At 41.8% G+C, this 19236-nt stretch overlaps 1 protein-coding gene across 2 annotated transcripts in view; it reads left to right on the top strand.

The window, feature by feature from the left end:
- The window catches only part of arhgef39 (Rho guanine nucleotide exchange factor (GEF) 39), a 71191-nt gene that overhangs the window by 7512 nt on the left and 44443 nt on the right, over positions 1-19236 (top strand). For both annotated transcript variants that reach the window (XM_086269859.1, XM_086269857.1), the window contains 2 exons: positions 7060-7180; positions 10733-10851. In XM_086269859.1, coding sequence (XP_086125985.1) covers positions 7060-7180; positions 10733-10851 — 240 coding nt within the window. The remainder of the gene's footprint in view (positions 1-7059; positions 7181-10732; positions 10852-19236) is intronic.

Here is a 19236-nt window from a genome sequence, read left to right as displayed (position 1 = left end):
CCTTGACTGTCCCCTCTCTGATGCTAAGCGTAATGGGGTTTTATCAGCGGATGAGCTTGCTAACCTCTTTTATACTGCATGCGCTGACATTCTTAACTCTGTGGCACCTCTGAGGATTAAACAACCCTGGCTAAATGATACTACTCGCGCCCTTAGGCGTGAATGTCGTCGTGCTGAAAGAAAATGGAGGAAAGACAAACTCCACGTCTCTCTGGACATCCTCCATAATTGTCTATCTAAGTATCAAAAGTCTGTTAAAGCTGCCAAATCTGCCTTTTTGTCTATCATTATTATGACTAATAGGCACAACCCCCGAGCTCTTTTTAATACTTTTAACTCTGTGATAAACCCTTGCACTACCACTTATAGGGATGCTTCCCCTGCTCTTTGTGATAAATTCTTAAAGTATTTCTCTGAACAAATCTCAGCTCTAAGGGCTTCTCATCCATCTCATCCATCATCAGTTTTAGACCCAGTTCCAGCTTCTGAATGCTTGACTTTCTTTCCGCAGTTTGCGCCAGTGTCTTATTCTGTTTTAAAAGATATAATTGATCATCTCAAAATCTCTGGTTCCCCGCATGATATTCTTCCTTCTCGTTTCTTTAAGGAAGCTTTACATGTTATTGGTCCTTGTAGCTTATCTCTGCTGAATGCATCATTGTCATCAGGTTGTGTACCGTCTCTCTAAGCATGCTGTTGTGCAACCTATTATGAAAAAGAAAAATCTTGACCGTAATGGTCTCACTAACTACAGGCCGATCTCCAAACTCCCTTTTATTTCCAAAATATTGGAAACGGTAGTTCTAAAACAACTTCAGGCCTTTTTAGATGCAAATGGTATTAATGAAAAGTTTCAGTCTGGTTTGAAACCTCGCCCCAGCACAGAGACAGCCTTACTTAGAGTTTTTAATGATCTTCTTTTAACTGTTGACTGTGGTTTTAGTTTTACTTGACTTGACTGCTGCTTTGACACGGTTAACCACAACATTCTTCTATCAAGACTGGAACATGTTGTTGGTCTCAAAGGTACGGTTTTATCTTGGTTTAAATCCTACCTCTCAGAGAGGTCATTCTCTGTTGCTATGGGGCAACACTCCTCGGCTTCTGCCCCTATTTACTGTGGTGTGCCTCAAGGGTCCGTGCTCGGTCCTGCTCTCTTCTCTTTGTACATGTTGCCGTTGGCATTAATTTTTAGAAATTACAACATCTCCCTTCACTGTTACAGTGGGGCAAAAAAGTATTTAGTCAGCCACCGATTGTGCAAGTTCCCCCACTTAAAATGATGACAGAGGTCAGTAATTTGCACCAGAGGTACACTTCAACTGTGAGAGACAGAATGTGGAAAAAAAATCCATGAATCCACATGGTAGGATTTGTAAAGAATTTATTCGTAAATCAGGGTGGAAAATAAGTATTTGGTCAATAACAAAAATACAACTCAATACTTTGTAACATAACCTTTGTTGGCAATAACAGAGGTCAAACGTTTACTATAGGTCTTTACCAGGTTTGCACACACAGTAGCTGGTATTTTGGCCCATTCCTCCATGCAGATCTTCTCGAGAGCAGTGATGTTTTGGGGCTGTCGCCGAGCAACACGGACTTTCAACTCCCGCCACAGATTTTCTATGGGGTTGAGGTCTGGAGACTGGCTAGGCCACTCCAGGACTTTCAAATGCTTCTTACAGAGCCACTCCTTTGTTGCCCGGGCGGTGTGTTTTGGATCATTGTCATGTTGGAAGACCCAGCCTCGTTTCATCTTCAAAGTTCTCACTGATGGAAGGAGGTTTTGGCTCAAAATCTCACGATACATGGCCCCATTCATTCTGTCCTTAACACGGATCAGTCGTCCTGTCCCCTTGGCAGAAAAACAGCCCCATAGCATGATGTTTCCACCCCCATGCTTCACAGTAGGTATGGTGTTCTTGGGATGCAACTCGGTATTCTTCTTCCTCCAAACACGACGAGTTGAGTTTATACCAAAAAGTTTTACTTTGGTTTCATCTGACCACATGACATTCTCCCAATCCTCTGCTGTATCATCCATGTGCTCTCTGGCAAACTTCAGACGGGCCTGGACATGCACTGGCTTCAGCAGCGGAACACGTCTGGCACTGCGGGATTTGATTCCCTGCCGTTGTAGTGTGTTACTGATGGTGACCTTTGTTACTTTGGTCCCAGCTCTCTGCAGGTCATTCACCAGGTCCCCCCGTGTGGTTCTGGGATCTTTGCTCACCGTTCTCATGATCATTTTGACCCCACGGGATGAGATCTTGCGTGGAGCCCCAGATCGTGGGAGATTATCAGTGGTCTTGTATGTCTTCCATTTTCTGATGATTGCTCCCACAGTTGATTTTTTCACACCAAGCTGCTTGCCTATTGTAGATTCACTCTTCCCAGTCTGGTGCAGGTCTACAATACTTTTCCTGGTGTCCTTCGAAAGCTCTTTGGTCTTGGCCATGGCGGAGTTTGGAGTCTGACTGTTTGAGGCTGTGGACAGGTGTCTTTTATACAGATGATGAGTTCAAACAGGTGCCATTCATACAGGTAACGAGTGGGGGACAGAAAAGCTTCTTACAGAAGACGTTACAGGTCTGTGAGAGCCAGAGATTTTCCTTGTTTGAGGTGACCAAATACTTATTTTCCACCCTGATTTACGAATAAATTCTTTACAAATCCTACCATGTGGATTCATGGATTTTTTTTTTTCACATTCTGTCTCTCACAGTTGAAGTGTACCTCTGGTGCAAATTACTGACCTCTGTCATCATTTTAAGTGGGGGAACTTGCACAATCGGTGGCTGACTAAATACTTTTTTGCCCCACTGTATGCTGATGATATCCAGATTTATTCACCTCTGAAATCAGATGTGTCTGCTTCTTTGCAACCTCTGTTCAACTGTTTGCATGAAGTTAAAATTTGGTTATCACATAATTTTCTTACACTGAACGAGAATAAGACCGAAATCATAGTCTTTGGTAGTCACACTCGGTTAGCTGATGCCCTAGGCCCTCTCACTAGCCATCTCTCGCTCACTGTAAGGAACCTGTGAGTGTTCCTGGATGGCTCTTTTAAACTTCAGAAACACGTCTCCACAGTGGTAAAAAAACAGCTTTTACCAGTTGCGTCAGATATCCAAAGCAAAGCCGTTCCTTCCTTTAAAGGACCTTGAAAAGCTTGTCCACGCATTCATCACATCCAGACTGGACTACTGTCTTCTGCCATTCTTCAGTTAATTCAAAATGCAGCTGCGCGTCTTTTAACAGGTACGAGAATCTATGAACGCATAACTTCAACTTTAGCCAAACTACATTGGCTCCCTGTCAAATATCGCAAAGATTTTAAAATTCTTTTGTTCACTTTTAAAATTCTGAATAATTTGGCGCCCAGCTGTCTTTCTGAACTCCTCCACTTATACAATCCCAACAGAGCACTTAGATCGTCCAATCACAGGCTCCTAGCACAACCTAGGTCTCGAATGAAGTCGAGCGGTGACCGGGCCTTTGCATCCGTGGCACCCAGACTCTGGAATAACCTCCCTGTTCATTTTCGTACTGCCGAGCCGATCCAGTCGTTTAAATCACGTCTTAAAACTTATCTTTTTACTTTGGCCTTTGATTCTAACTAGTTGGCTGTTCTAGCTTGTTGTGTTGTTACCTATTGTTTGTTGTCCTGTTTTATTGTTTGTTTTAATTGTCTCATGCTTTTACTGACTGTGAAGCACTATGGTCAACACTGTTGTTTTAATATGTGCTCTATAAATACATTTTGATTTGATTTGTACTCATTCAGGTTAGAGGAATCGCTCAGGACTGACGTCTCTATAATATGTAATCCCTGTAATGCCTTTTTAAATGGTCCAAATGTAATTAGACAGTTATAAACAAACTGCTGTGCAATAATTATTTTGTATGTCTTTGTAGATTAAGTAAAATGTTGACATTTGCATTGATTTTATGTCTCTTTCCATTAAATTGAAATGACCATAGAAGTGAGCAGACTTACAAATTCAACAGTGGATCAAATAATGATTTCCCTCACTGTGTAGAGCTGTTACTGCTGGTACTGGTGATGCCAGTCTGGAGTTTTTAAAAATAAACAAGTCAGTAAACTTGTCGGGCCAATAGATGATTCATTTTATTTAATGGCAAAATACTCAGAAACAGCAACTGAAAACAGCTGAAATAAATGTTAAAGCATAACGAAAGGAAGAAAGCTGCTGCTTGGCAATGCCCACATTTGTTTGGTGATGTCCCATCTTCACGTTGTCATTTCCTCCCAGGAATCCATAATAAAATATTTAAAATTATCAGTGGAGAGTAGGCAAATATCTATAAAGGTGGTAATACCTGAGAAGTTTATATGACATTTGGATAAAAGATTTCATTCAACTTAAATGAAGGTGATGGGTAGGGCTGCCACGATTAGTCGACTAGTCACGATTACGTCGACTATCAAAATCGTCGACGACTGATTTAATAGTCGACGCGTCGTTTGAAGCTTTGTAAGATCCAAAAGACGCAGAAATAAGTAGCAGGATTTAAGAGTGTAATAACGGACTGAAACAGAAGATGGCAGCACTGCATGTACAAGGATGCCAGCTGCCGTTAAACCCCGAAGAAGAAGAAATTGTGTCCCAGAATTCATAGCGCAGCCCAGCTCAGTTTCCAACAATGGCGGCAGCTAGTTAGTTCTAATATTACTCTTATTATTCTTTCTGGGTCACAAAATAAACGTTTAACATATTTTCAGGCGAGAATGTAGCTGTGTAAACCTCAAATATCTGCTCAGTTTATCAAGACACCACATATTTTCAAAAGCGCTCCGACGTTTTCGGAGACGTCTGTTACCCACTAGCTCGATAGCTAGGCGGGGGCAAGGCTAACTAGAGCCGTGAGAACACCGGACTCCCGGCAAATCGTTTTCAAACCCACCGCCGTCTTTCGCTACTCAGGTTAAACGTGATATATAAGTCACTTAGATAACTTAAAAATGTTATTGTTTTGCCTTTTTTTTTTTATTTTTTTTTTTAGTATTTTATTTGTTCCTGAGTAAATCAGTTTGTCTGAGATTAAAGTTATAGTTTTTACACAGCTGAATAAACGTCAAGCAGACAGCTGATTATCAGAAGTGTGAGATGCTCGAGAATTTACTCCGGTGTCCTGTTATATTTTAGATAGCAAGGAGTTTATTAAACTTCACCGAAACAATCTGCAAATTTCATTAAAATTGAATAAACTATCATCTTGTCTTTATTTTTAGTTAGCACAGACCTTAAACACTTAAAGCTGTAAGCTAATGATAGTTATATAAGAGCAGATGCTGCTGGTGCAATAAGCTGTACGTTTTACGTCCAATGGATGATGATCTGATTAGTCGACTAATCGCCAAAATAATCGGTGACTAGTCGACTATCAAAATAATCGTTTGTGGCAGCCCTAGTGATGGGGCGGTTGGGGAAGGAAGTTAGTGTGCAGCACTGGTCCAGAATGCTGTGTGGACCAAGCACAAAGCAGAGGTGAGGTTGTCATTAAAGAACTGGAGTGTAGGATGGAGCTCAGACACTGTGGGTAAAAACGGCTGACATCACATTGTGTTGTTTTTTGAGAGCAACAAAATGCTGGTTTAATGCTTTAGTGTTAGCGAACTGTTTATTCCATTTATAGTTTCTCATGTTTCATCCTGTGTTTTGAGAGTTGCCGTTCATCTGTTGAGCCTTCTCCAAGTAATGGTGACGTGGCCTGAATTGTTTGGGTTCAGTCGTATCATCCACGATGCCGCAACTGCTTGGAATTAATGCGGATGACACGCATGGAATGCTAATGTCATCTCCACCTTGGTGCTGATGGTCGGACAATTTAATTGCTGTGGAAATTTAAAAAAAAAATGTAATCCATAATTTCATATTTATCATAATAGTCTCTGTCAGAAAGGGAAAGAAATGGAAATACATTTTTTCCTGCCCTTTGCTCTCGTTAGAACCCTCTCGGCTTCTCCTGCACCTCCCGATTATGAACAGAGCCTACCTTTGTCGGCAACTTCATTAAAATCTATTTAAATCAACTTCAACAGTAAAGTGCTCCTTCTCACAGCTTGTATGAGCAGCAGTCTCTGGGAACATCATTAGAGAATGTGTGTGCGTGAATATGTGGTACTTCCTCCAAGTTCAAATAACAAGCTCCTTCACAAGTGTCAACACCCCCAACCAATTGCTTAAGTTCGGCAGGCGTGTTCTTACTACAAAGTAGCCCTGGGTGCTCTGAAGGTACATCTGTCGTCTGGGTCCCAGTAAATACGTCACCCATGGGGGAAGAAACACTACTGAACCTTGACTGCTAAATCTCTCATTAACAGGGAAGCAATCCTCTGAACTCTGCTCAGCCTCCTCGCTTTCTCTAAATGTGTATGCCTTTGTTGAAAATGATGCTTCAGATGCGATCTAACCTCACATGAGCTCCTTCTCAGGGAGCGTGGCACTGATGCAAAGAAGCAGTGTTTGCTAGGAGAGTAAACTTTAACACGAACGTCTCAAAGGCCTGTGATGCACAAAAAAATGTGCCACGTATATTAAAATAGTTCTTGATACCATGTCCTGTGGATTTGTTAAGGATGTTGTGACTCAGGAGTAACATGCCACACACACGGCTTACTTGCACTGCCCGTAAAATAAGCGACAATAATCCAGTGAAAGTGACTACCGTAGCATGTTCTAAATATATGTATGGGGTCTTTGATTTAACAGACTGGTTTACAAAACCAAAGAAAAAGACAGAAAAGCAAATATTAATACACATTTTGCTTTGTACTAATGCAGGATTTAATGTTTGCTAAAATTGATACCATTTGTTATTATACATAAATGTTATGGATCATGTTAGCTGATTAATTGATTTAATTAATTTCAAAGCAAAAAGGGACAAAGAGAACTAGGGAAAGTTTTTTTTTTTAATAACCTGGCTTTTCAAACATTGGCAACAAAAGCATGCAACACATGGAAAAACAACGTGCAATAGATCATGTTTAAACTTGTGTGTGTGTGTGTGTGTTTCTCCTCTCAGGACTCTACTTATCCATTTGGAGAATGGATACCTTGGCAAAGGCCTTGACCAGTTCTCCACCCATATGCACCATTACTACACATATGTGGATAACATTTATAAAGCCCAGAAAGTGCTTCAGGTAAGAACATTATATTTGAACTTGGTTCAGACTGTTAGTCGATCTTTTTTTTGTCACTGATCTCAGTTTTTCTGTTTTCATCTATTTACTGATTTCTTGTTACATTGAATAGCAAAGCACAGCAATTTTATCAGATCAAATTTATTATGTAGTTTTACTGTGAACTTCAAGAATGCAAGTTTTTGCAGAATCTAACAATTTTCTACATGTTGATAGATGTAAAGAAACATGCTGCTGCGTCTTCATTTGGCCGCTCTCTTTAGCAGTAGCCAAAGTGGATAATCTGTCTCCATCTTAACCGAACATTTGCATCATACCAAACCTTTGCATATGCTCCTTCATTACATCCATGAGTTTTCTCTCTGGTCTGCTCCATAATCAACTATCTTCATTTTTAATCCTTCAACTCGGCCTTTAGTCTTTTTGTCAGTGATAGCCTTCTAACCATACACACAGTTAGATCCATATATATTTGGACACTGACATAAGTTTTTGTTGTTGTTTTTACCTGTTTACTGAAAAATATTCCAATTATAGTTATACAATGGACATAATGTGCAGACTCTCAGCTTTCATGTGAGGGTTGGCTGAAGATTCAATTGGACGAAGGGTTTAAGAGTTTCAGCTTCTTGACATGTGACATCTAGTTACAAAAGTAATTGGACAATTGAGTCAAAGGTTATTTCATGGGCAGATGTGGGCAATTCCTTTGATATTGATAATTAAGTAGCTAAAGGGCCTGGAGTTGATTTGAGGTGTGATGATTGCATTTGGAAGATTTTGCTGTGAACAGACAATATGCAGTCAAAGGAGCTCTCCATGCAGGTGAAACAAGCCATCCGTAAGCTGCAAAAACAGGAACAAAACATCAGAGAAATTGCTGCAGTCTTAGGAGTGGCAAAATCTTTAGTCCATCCTGAGGAAAAAGAAGGCATTGGTGACCTCAGCAATGCAAAACGACCTGGACGTCCACAGGCAACAGTAGTGGATGATCTCAGAATCATGGTGATGAGAAAACCCTTCACACCAGCCAATCGTGAACAACATTCTTGGATAAATATCCAAGTCTACCATAAAGAGAAGACAACTGTTCCACTGAAGGAAAAAGTACCCTAGACCATTATGGCGCCCCTTCCACTGTGGGGTGGAAAACACCTCAGGTGGGATCTGCTTGTCATGCCAGCAACGTTGGAAACCATCAGGACCATCGAGGTTACTTTTGTTCTCCTCAGAGAATGAAACTTTCTTCCACCTTTCAGTGTCCCATGTTTGGTGCTCTGTAGCAAAGTCCAAACGGTCAGTTCTGTGGCGTTCAAGGAGACGAGACGTTTTTTTTGTTCTTGAAGCCTTTCAGCCTCAGATGGTGTCTGATGGTTATGGGGCTGCAGTCGGCACCAGTAACGGCCTTAATTTGGGTCAAGCATCGTCCAGTGTCTCGACGGACAGCCAGTTGGATCCTCCGGCTCAGTGCTGGTGACATTTTTTTGGGCCTCCGGATCATTTAGGAAATATCAAATGACCGTCTTACAGCGATGGCGTGCTGTGAGAGATCCTGCTTATGCAGTTCAACAACCCGACCACGTTCAACAAGGGAAGGTTTGTTTTCCTTTGCCAACAGAGCATCATGACAGTGAAATGACAGAAAATGACAATGAATCCACATTTTTGCACAGATTTGGCCTTTCAAAGGCAAGTGGTCCTAAACTTTTGATCAGCTGTAAAACAGCCTGTTTCAGTTTAAGTGTTATTTTCAATAAATTGCTCAAAAAAATGTTTTGTCTCACTCCCATTTCTTCTTGTTGCATGTTGAAGCTCAACTTGGAACCTTGTTAAGCTCCAACCATGTCATTTTTCATCAACTGGTCTTAAACTTTTGATTAGGATTGTATTAATGATTTTGTTTTTCATCTGTTCCTGAGTGTCTTTAGATTGTGGCGTGATTGCTTTTTGATATGTTTTAGCCCACTTTGCATTGTCAGACAGGTTCCATCTGAGTGAGTTCTTGATTTAAGAGGTCTGGCAGTAATCAGGCCTGGGTGTGGCTAGTGAAAATGAACCTAGCTTTCCGTAAAATGTGTTTAATCACATGACCACTGCAAGTAAGAATGGGCTCAGAGCTGACCTCTAACCACTCCTGCCTCGACCTTCTCACTCCTACTGGACACCTTGATACTCTCCTGGTGACTTCATACACGTCCTCCACCACCCTCATACTTCTCTGGCACTCAGACTCAGTGAACGCCTTCTGACCTTTTCTATACTGCACATCAATGCTCTGAAAGCAAACCTCACATGTGTAGTACTCTTTCTCAGCATGAAAGCATACTATTACTTGCTGATTGTCATTTCTAGGGATGGGTACTGGTATATAAACGGTAGTAACCAGACTGAAAAGCAGCGCACATTTCGGTGCTTTATTTCGGTGCTTTTTTTCCCGAGCTGTGATACACTTTAGATTCTAGCCAATCATTTTACGTTTCCGAGGATAGTGGGCGGGGCCAGGTACGTACGTTCTTTTAGAGCAGAGCTACAGATTAAAAATGACCAAGGTGAAGCGGTCAAAAGTCTGGCTGTACTTCACAGCAAAAGATGCAAACTCAGCAGCAACAAGTGCTTTAAGGTGATACTGTGATACTGTCAAAGGAGGTAACACCTCGAATCCGATGAAACACCTGGCGACATATAGCATTTTGTTAAAGCCAAGAAATGCGCCGTATTTGATAGCTTGCTGCGAGACCTCACACCGAGCACATCTACTGTTGGTGTGGTGCCTGTTATCGGACCCAGAGTTAGCAACATCCCCCAAAAACCTGAAGAGGAGAGTCCTGGCCCCTAGCCCTGCCAGTGTAGCAGAAATGATGAGGATGATGCAGCAGCAGCAGCCGTTCTTCTCTGCGTGAGTAGCTTAATGTTGTTGGTGTGTAATTTACGTTGAGTAGGCTAACCACGTTATTACATTAATGCATGTAAGGTGAACTAGCAAACATCATCATAGCTACATGCGGCTGTCTTCTTGTTTGATGGCAGATACTCCCTTCACCCTGGCCAAAAAGGCTAAAATGACCAAAGAAAAAGTGGAAAACAGCTAAACATGAGAGGTTTTTGGACAAAGTTTGTGTTTTTTCCATTGTTTAAGCACTGCTTCCAGCCAAGAGTGATACCATATATGCCCCATAGCTGCAGAAAAGGCTAACATTGTTATCTTTTTACAAAAAACAGCTGAACATGAGAGGTTTTTGGACCAATTTTGTGTTCTCCATTCTTTAAACACCGGTTTGAGCACCGGCACCGTTTCAAAAGTACCGGTTTGGCACCGGTATCGGATAAAACCTAAACGATACCCATCCCTAGTCATTTCTCTTCTTAACATACCTTCAGCAACCCTTTCCTATATCTTCATTTTATTGCTCATCAATGTTATTCCTCTGTAGTTACTACTGCTCTGCACATCACAATCATGAAATCTGGTCCCAGTACACTTTTTATAAATTCAGAAGCTACGTCTTGTAAATGTTTCTGAATAATCTCCCAGTGTCTTGTGTCCATTTTCAGATGCAGCTTAAGAAAAACAAGGCCTTCAGACGGTTCAAAAAACTGCAGGAATCCCGCCCAGAATTCAACAACCAGAAGCTGGAGGACTTGCTCCAACTCCCCCTGCAGCGGATTGATCAGTGAGATTATATATTATTATATTATATATGATCTTAATAAGGTTTTAAAAGTGTGGGGACATAGGGCTTCAGCAAATCAGACAAATATGCAGGTGCCAGACCATTTAAGGATTTAAAAACCAATAAAAGAACTTTAAAATGAATCCTAAATTCAATTGGAAGCCAGTGCAGGGAGGCCAGAACCAGAGTAATGTGCTCAAATTTCCTTCTACCAGATAAAAACCGTGCCGCAGCATTCTGGACTAGTTGCAGGCGTGTCAGAGTGCCCAGTCCAACCCCTATTAAAAGGGAGTTGCAATAATCCAAGCGTGAGGTGATAAAAGCGTGGATACCAGTCTCCAAGTCACGCCTTGAAAGAAAAGGTTTAACCTTCGACAGACGCCTGAGATGATAGAATGATGATTTCACCACCGCATTCACGTGGCCATCAAGAGTAAGTGCAGAGTCGATTTTTAACCCAAGATTGGTAATCGAGCTCTTCAGGTGAAGGGTCAGAGCAGCAAGGTCAACATCAGGGATATCAGAGAGGAACGATTCGGCCCAAACAGAATTGCTTCCGTTTTACGTTCATTAAAATTTAAAAAGTTTTGAGCCATCCATGACTTAACATCACTAAGGCAATCAAGCAGGAGTCTAATTGGGGAGCTATCAGAACGACTGAAAGGAAAATAAAGCTGGCAATCATCAGCATATAGATGAAATGAGACTTTGTGTTTACGAAAGATCGCACCCGGTGGCAGGAGATGAAAACAGTAATGGCCCAAGAATAGATCCCTGTGGGACACCCCACGGCAGAGGGGCCACAGAGGACGATGACGAGCCCACCTTAACACAGAAGCTCCTGTTTGACAGATATGATTTTATCCACAGGAGTGCCAAGCCAGAAATGCCCACACAAAGCTGTAATCGAGAGATCAGCAGGTCGTGATCCACTGTGTCGAATGCAGCAGTCATATCTAGTAGTATAAGCACTACATGTTTACCACAGTCCGTCGTTACCAGAATATCGTTCATAACCTTTGAGAGCTGTCTCTGTGCTATGAAACGGCCTAAAGCCAGACTGAAAAACTTCAAACATTTGAGAGTTGTTTAGATAATCCATCAGCTGAGTGTGAACAACCTTTTCCAAGATCTTACTCAGAAAAGGAAGTTTAGAGATGGGTCTACAGTTTGACTGAACTGAAATATCTGAGCCTGGCTTCTTAAGTAAGGATGAATAACTGCATGCTTAAACTCGCTTGGTACTTGACCTGACAAGAGGCTGGTATTAATTAGGTTCAGAATATGTGGTCCAACAGTAGGAAACACCTTTTTTAGAAAACTGGGACGAGCGACATCATTCGGAGAACCACATGGGTTAGCAGTTAACACAAGCTTCTCGAGTTCAGGTAGAACAATTGGTTGGAAAGCAATAAGCAAATTTAAACAGGGAACATGCACAGCCGGGTCAACAGAAGATAAAGTGGAGGGTCTCAGACTGGCAACCACAAAGAAATTAAGAAACTTATTACACATAACCTCAGAAGACTGCAAAAGAACATGATCCTCTGCATTCAGTACAAAATTTATGGTATTATACAGAACACGAGGGTTATGTGAATTAACAGCAATAAGTTGAGAAAAATAGGCGTTTTTGGCAGTCTTTGCTGCCCTCTGATAAGCTTTCCAGCTCGTCTTAAGAGTTTCCAGAGAGACGTACAGTCAGTCCTTTTTCCATCGCCTTTCACATCTCCTACAGTCTCTTCTAATGGCTCAAGTAAAATCGGTTAGCCAAGGACTGGCCTTGGGTTTACACTGCCTGAGTCTTAGAGGTGCAACAACATCAAGGGCAGATTTACAAACAGAGTCCAGATGAGAGAGTAATCCATCTACGGAGGACGACTCAGAGGGACTGGACACAAGTTGTTCAAATAGTGTTGAAAAACGCTCGGGAGTATCTGAGCCGAAGGCTCGATAGCATCGCATAGGTGCAGCCGTTTAACAACAGGACTAAGAGCAACAACGTCAAATACAATGGGCATATGGTCACAGAATACAGCATCCTCCACATGTAAGTTACAGACAGATAACCCATATGATAACACCAAGTCCAATGTGTGACCATGTTCTTGAGTGGCACCTTTAACAGACTGAACAAGATGAAAAGAGTTCACCAGGTCCATGAAGTCCTTAGCCAGTGGCTTTCCTGGGCAACAGACGTGTATATTAAAATCACTGAGCAGCAGGACCTGGTCATACCGGGATGCACAGTCAGCGAGAAACTCCGATAAAAAAGCGAGAAACTCAGATACAAACTCCTTGTCTTATTTAGGAGGCCGATAAACTATTGCACACAGCAACGAAGGCGAGTGGCCCAGTTCACACAAACAACATTCAAAGCTGCTGTGGCGTGTCCATGAGGATAGTTGCTTAAACTCAAAGTGTGCTTTAAAAACAGCTAACCCCCCGCCACGACCAGAAGCTCTCAGAGTGCTAAAATGAGCACAGCCAGCGGGCAGCAGTTCAGAAAAGGCGCTTAACTCACCGGGTGAACTCCAGGTTTCAGTCAAACAGAGGAGATACAAAGCATGGGAAGAACAGAAATCCTTCAGGATGAAGGTCTTATTCGCCACCGATCTGGCATTTATTAAAGCCAACCTGAGGGGAGCTGGTTCGGAGACCTCCGCGGCAGTGACAACCAGATCCACCGGTCTAAGGTCTGATCGGTCCATTTGCCTCCAACGCAGATGCCAAAGAGGGAAGGATTTCACAGGGCTTCTCCCGATAGAGCCGACAACGGGAACCAACCAGGAATCCACAGGATCCAGAGCACGCGATGGTACCAAGAGTCGTGGAAAAGATTGATGAACGGAGCGAAGATTGTGAGGAAGGTAAGAAATCTGGATTCTCAACTTAACAAGGCGACCTCCACGAGTACCCCGTCTCCTGCGTCGCTTCTTCATATCTGGTGGCAGTGGTAGGGGATGCCAGCGCAATGGTACTGCTTCCAGGTAGGGAGGCAGAAAACCCTGGCTTTACCAAACCAAACTGAAACTTTGGTGGATGAGCCGATTTTCAATAAGGTCTGGCGATCATACGACAGTATTGAACTGACATGTTGCACAACGTTACCTAAAAACAATAAAATCAGACAGATAAAAAAGAGCGGTTGACGGCGTGCCAAACACACAGGCACCATCTTGCATCTTGTTTACAACAGCAGGGTGCAAGACGCTAGCAGGCAGGGCATACATGGAACAACATAACCAAGTGGCCGGCATAGTGTACAGGAACATCTGTGCTGTGCATGGCCTGGAAGTCCTGAGGTCAAAGTGGGAGATGCCCCCAAGGGTGGTGGAGAATGACCGAGCTAAGATCCTGTGGGACTTCCAGATACAGACGGACAAAATGGTGGTGGCTAACCAACCGGACATAGTGGTGGTAGAGAAGCAGAAGAAGACGGCCGTAGTGATCGATGTAGCGGTTCCCAATGACAGCAACATCAGGAAGAAGGAACACGAGAAGCTGGAGAAATACCAAGAGCTCAGAGAAGAGCTGGAGAAGATGAGGAGGGTGAAGGTAACAGTGGTCCCCGTGGTAATCGGAGCACTCGGTGCGGTGACTCCCAAGCTCAGCGAGTGGCTCCTGTCAGGCTTGTCTTTATGTTTTAAAGCAAAATCCTCATCCACACATTTAATGGTGTCAGTTGTGTGTCAATGAAGTTCTCCTGGGGCTCTAGTGGAGCCTTGCAGCCAGACAGCTGACTAATCAAAAGTCACCTTATATGACTAGACTTAAGTTTTAACCTATGTGATACCACCTTAGGTATTTCCAGTTTGTCGAATAATAAACTCCATCTGCTGGAGAGAAGGCCATTAAGTGCAGATGAAAGTTTGGTCAAAGACTAACCTGGTTAAGTGGTTTCATCTTGCTGCAAAATGAATTTATAGAATCTGAATAAAGAAGGAAATGGATCTGTGATGAATCACTGAAGGATCTGTTGTTAGAGGAAGAGCAAACGAATAGAAACACAATCCACTTCAAATTAAAAAAAAAACAGGCAACAAATTAAATCACTTTCGACGCTCCTCCCCAAATAGACAAAAAGTCCTGTCTTCTTGTCTTTTCTTGTAATAACAAATACATTACAGCCATTATTAGCAATGGTCACTGTTAGCAGGAAGTGGAAATGAAAATCTAATTAAACAAACAGTATAACACAAAGGAAACACTGAGCATTATTAGGTACATTTCAAATAATGTAAACCGAACACTCTCATTTAGCCATCTTGTCCTGTTCATTAGCAGCAAACCAAAGAAAATATAATGAGACAACAACATAATCCTGACCATTTTCATATTTCTGATATTCTAATGAAGAATGGAGCTGTACAAAACATGAAGTGGTAAAGAAGATATGCTTTCTGCTCTTGCAGCAGGAGTTGCAAATGGCTTTGCTGATGATAATACACACTTTTTTCTCACTCTGTTTGGCAGACATACCAGGTCATTTGGGCATTTGCACATCAGTAAATATAGAAGACAAATTAAATTTCTAATTATTTTGCATGCATGCATTAAGGGTTTGAATTTGTAATTAAGAGACGAGGTGTCAGCAGGCGCCTTTCTGGATGAGTGGACATAACACGGACTTATTGGTGATTACTACACTTTAATAGCTTAAAAGAGAAGAAGCGCTGGTAAATATAGAAGTCTAGAGCATGTGCATTGTGTAAATTAGAACTATAAGCGACCTATAATCGACTTTGTTTCATCGTTCCTTTAAAAGGTAACTAACAGTGATTTATTCAAAGAGTGAAGAACTTTAAGTGTGAATATTATGAAACCTGTTCGAACTGTCCTCTGAATTATTATTAACTATGTTTCCACAAAGATCTGAGCAGTGGAGACAAAATGAAATGGCAACAAGTGTGAGCCATCAGTGTACTAATAAAGAGAAATGGCCACATGTGAACCTAACCAGGCTAACAAAATCAGTTTCTTTTACTCTAACAAACCAAATTAGTGGTGTATATCCATTTTTTTTTCTTACTTTGATATTATTCTACTGACATCTAAGTCACCACTGATGACACTAACCCCATGCTACCAAAATATATCATTTTAAGTCTTTTAAAAATATTCTTTCAAGTTGTAGTAATCAGAGGACAAAGAACAATTATTGTAAGTGACATGCATACAAAATAATTTAATATTTTTCAATTGATAAAATTTTAAACATTTTTAAAGATGCATTTCTGACATCAAATAATCTGTCACCTGTGTGGCTTGCAATACAGCCCTCACTCTGACAAGCCCAGTACCTGAACTATAGTTTTGCCATATCATATCATCCACACTGATGCCAGGATAAATTCTTACGGAATATTAGCGTGTCGTATTCATTGTTAGAGCAACACTGTGCATTTATGTTCCTTTGTGCATACGAGACACACCCAGAATCTAGCAGCTGGTCATGTGAAACCCCTATGAAAGTAAATGACTCTATCGTTGGAGCGCACTGTAAGATAGGAAAAGCAAATGGTGGATGGAAATTACTGACGTAGTTACATGGTGGAAAAGCAGGATACAGAAAAAGCAAGGTATAGCATCTCAGGCAGAAATAATTCTAATTATATGGAAACATCGTGCAGGCTCCTACTAAGTTACTTTAGTTAATTAAGTGTTAAGTTACATTATGTCAATAACGGACATAATATGGACACCATGTGGTTCGGAGGTAACCCCCGAGCCAGATGGTGAACACCAGAGTTGAAGGGAGCCACCAGGCTGAAGAAGAAGTCCTATCGGGCTTGATTAACCCGTGGGACTTCGGTCGCAGCTGATAGGTACCGACAGGCAAAGTGGAACTTGGGCAAAAACTCGGGCAACTCAGGAGGGCAAAGCAGCGCTTTTTTTGTATAGTGCAGGTGGAGCGCTGCTGACTTCAACTGAGAACATTATCGGGTGGTGGAAGGAGTAGTTCGAGGACCTCCTTAATCCCACTAGCATGTGTTCTATGGAGGAGGCAGAGTCTGCGGACGAGGGGGACAATTCGTCTTCAGGGGGTTAGGTCACTGAGGCAGTTAAACAAATCCTTGGTGACAGGGTCACTGGGGTAGAAGGGGTTCGGCCTGAGTTCTCTTTCCCTCCTACCTTCGTCGACATGAGGTCATGCTGAGGTACTTGGTGCACAGAGGTTCCCAACTTTCTGCAGAGTCGATAGCTACAAACCTCCAGACTTAATGTGGCGTTCAGATTACCTCAAAAACGGTGTGTAGAGATCTGCTGCCTGAGATTACCCAGCACAATAGAAAGCATTAGATGCAGCGGTGTAAAGCATGGCGCTACTGGACTCTAGAGAAGTGGAGATTTGTTCTCTGGATTGTCTAATAGACGAGTCTGGGTTTGGCGGTTGTAAGGAAAATAGTACTTTTCTAACTGCACTGCGCCAAGTGTAACGTTTAGGGGAAGGGGGATTATGGTGTTTAGTTGGCCCCTTATTTCCATTGAAAGGAACTCTTAACGCTTCAGCATACCAAGAAGAGTTTGGGGGATGGCCCCTTCCTGATCCAACATGACTGCATAACAGTGTACAAAGCAAGGTGTGGGCTGCACAGAGTCCTAACCTCAACCCATTTAGAAGACCTCTGGGGTGAATTAGAGCACAGACTGTGAGCCAGGCCGTCTTGTCCAACACCAGTGTCTGACCTCACAAATGCTCTTCCAGAAGGATGTTCGAATATTCCCATGAACACATCCCTGTACCTTGTGGAAAGCCTTCCCATAGAGTTGAAGCCCTCTACACTGGATTTCCATGTTTGTTTTCATGTTTCAGTAAATTCCTGAACCCAGTTTTTCAAGCAAAATACTAAGAAATGAGGTATGGTGCTATAGTTCTCACAGTGCTGTGTTTTTCAAATAGTACTTGCACTATTACACTGCATCGTTGGTGCTCTGTAACATCCCTTATTAAACTCATTCCACCAAATGGACCAGAAGCAATGATTTGCAGGGTGCTAGCATTACAACTTGCCTCATTCACTGGCACCACTTTGTCTCTATAACAAGCCCAGACTAAAAAAAAAACAAAAGGGAAGACTGCAAAGGCAGAGACGAGCACAGTGGAAATCAATGTCAGCTGTCAATGCACTTCAAGGTCACATCGTCCTAGTAAAAAGGAGCATGGATTTCTCTTCACAACTGTTGTCTTAGGCAGAGGCTTAAACTTGATAGAATCTCTATGAATTTGTCTGAACATATTTAAACTGAATTTGAATGTTTTTTTTTTAATTTTGCTTTTGCTATTTTACATTAAGTCAAGTTTAAATAACTTTAAAAAATTCATTTTTTTTATATATAGACATAAAACCCAAATTAAAAATGTTTAAGAGATAGTTATACTACTTTATATTGCTGGTGATTTTCCTTTGATTCTGAATAATTTAATCTGTAGCCAATCGGGGGAAAACCCCCAAGCATGTGGCTTATTATTACTCGTTTGTTTTTAGAGGCATCCTTGACCTATGAGTCAGAATCTGAATCACCTTTATTGCCAAGTTGGTACACACACAATTTGTTGTTGAATAATTATAATTTTTGTTGGTGTGGTCCTGTGTCAGTTTAGCTTTTTGAAACAAAGACAACACTCTTAAGTGGTGGACTGGAATTGCATTGGGGTCTCCTATGGTCAGGCACCTACAGTGGAAAGTTGACTGTATTCACCTTTCAGTATTATCTGGGGGTAAACAAAATACAGCTGACGGCAAAACTCTGACCTGCACTCACATGTTCTCTAAAGTGAGCTAGATATCACCATAAATATATACAAATAAGCATCTTGGAATTATTCCGGATTAGCGTCGTGCCACATCATACCATTCTTTATAAAACTGTTAAAATGTTTAGGTGATTCAGAAAGTGTCATGTCATCCTGTTAGTGATCACATACATTAGTTCTGTAGCGCACACAATGAGACCAGGCATGTCTAACAGCCCGCCGGTCTCGATGATGATTTACTGCCTAAAAAGTGAGCAGCTTTAACAACCTGCAACAAAGCATAAATACTGTTTTGTATAAAACACAAAATAATTCAATCATTTCTCTCTTTTCTCCACATTGTAGGGTTTTTACCTTTTAATGTAAAGTGCCTTGAGGCAACTGTTGTTATGATTTGGTGCTTTAACCTCCTGAGAACTGAGGATAAAAAGTTTCTTTCAGTTTACCTTTTTTTTGTCCACTACAGAGGACATAATGAATAGGCTGGATCTCAAGAGGATATAAATTGAATAAGAACGTCTCCAGGACAGTCTCCAGGAGAGAGGCCATTAACAAGAGGAGAGCTAGACTGGGCTGTAGAAGGGCATCAACCCGGCAGCACGACTCGTATGTGCTCCTGTGTGCGA

This window comes from Aulonocara sp. 'chitande type north' Nkhata Bay, linkage group LG17, assembly GCF_057382095.1.
Source record: "Aulonocara sp. 'chitande type north' Nkhata Bay isolate Kocher_YH1m ecotype deep benthic linkage group LG17, A_spYH_male_GT1.1, whole genome shotgun sequence".
In the NCBI taxonomy this organism is placed as follows: Eukaryota; Metazoa; Chordata; class Actinopteri; order Cichliformes; family Cichlidae; genus Aulonocara; species Aulonocara sp. 'chitande type north' Nkhata Bay.
The sequence above is the reverse complement of the archived record's forward strand: the minus strand, read 5'-3'. Positions and strand labels throughout refer to the sequence as shown.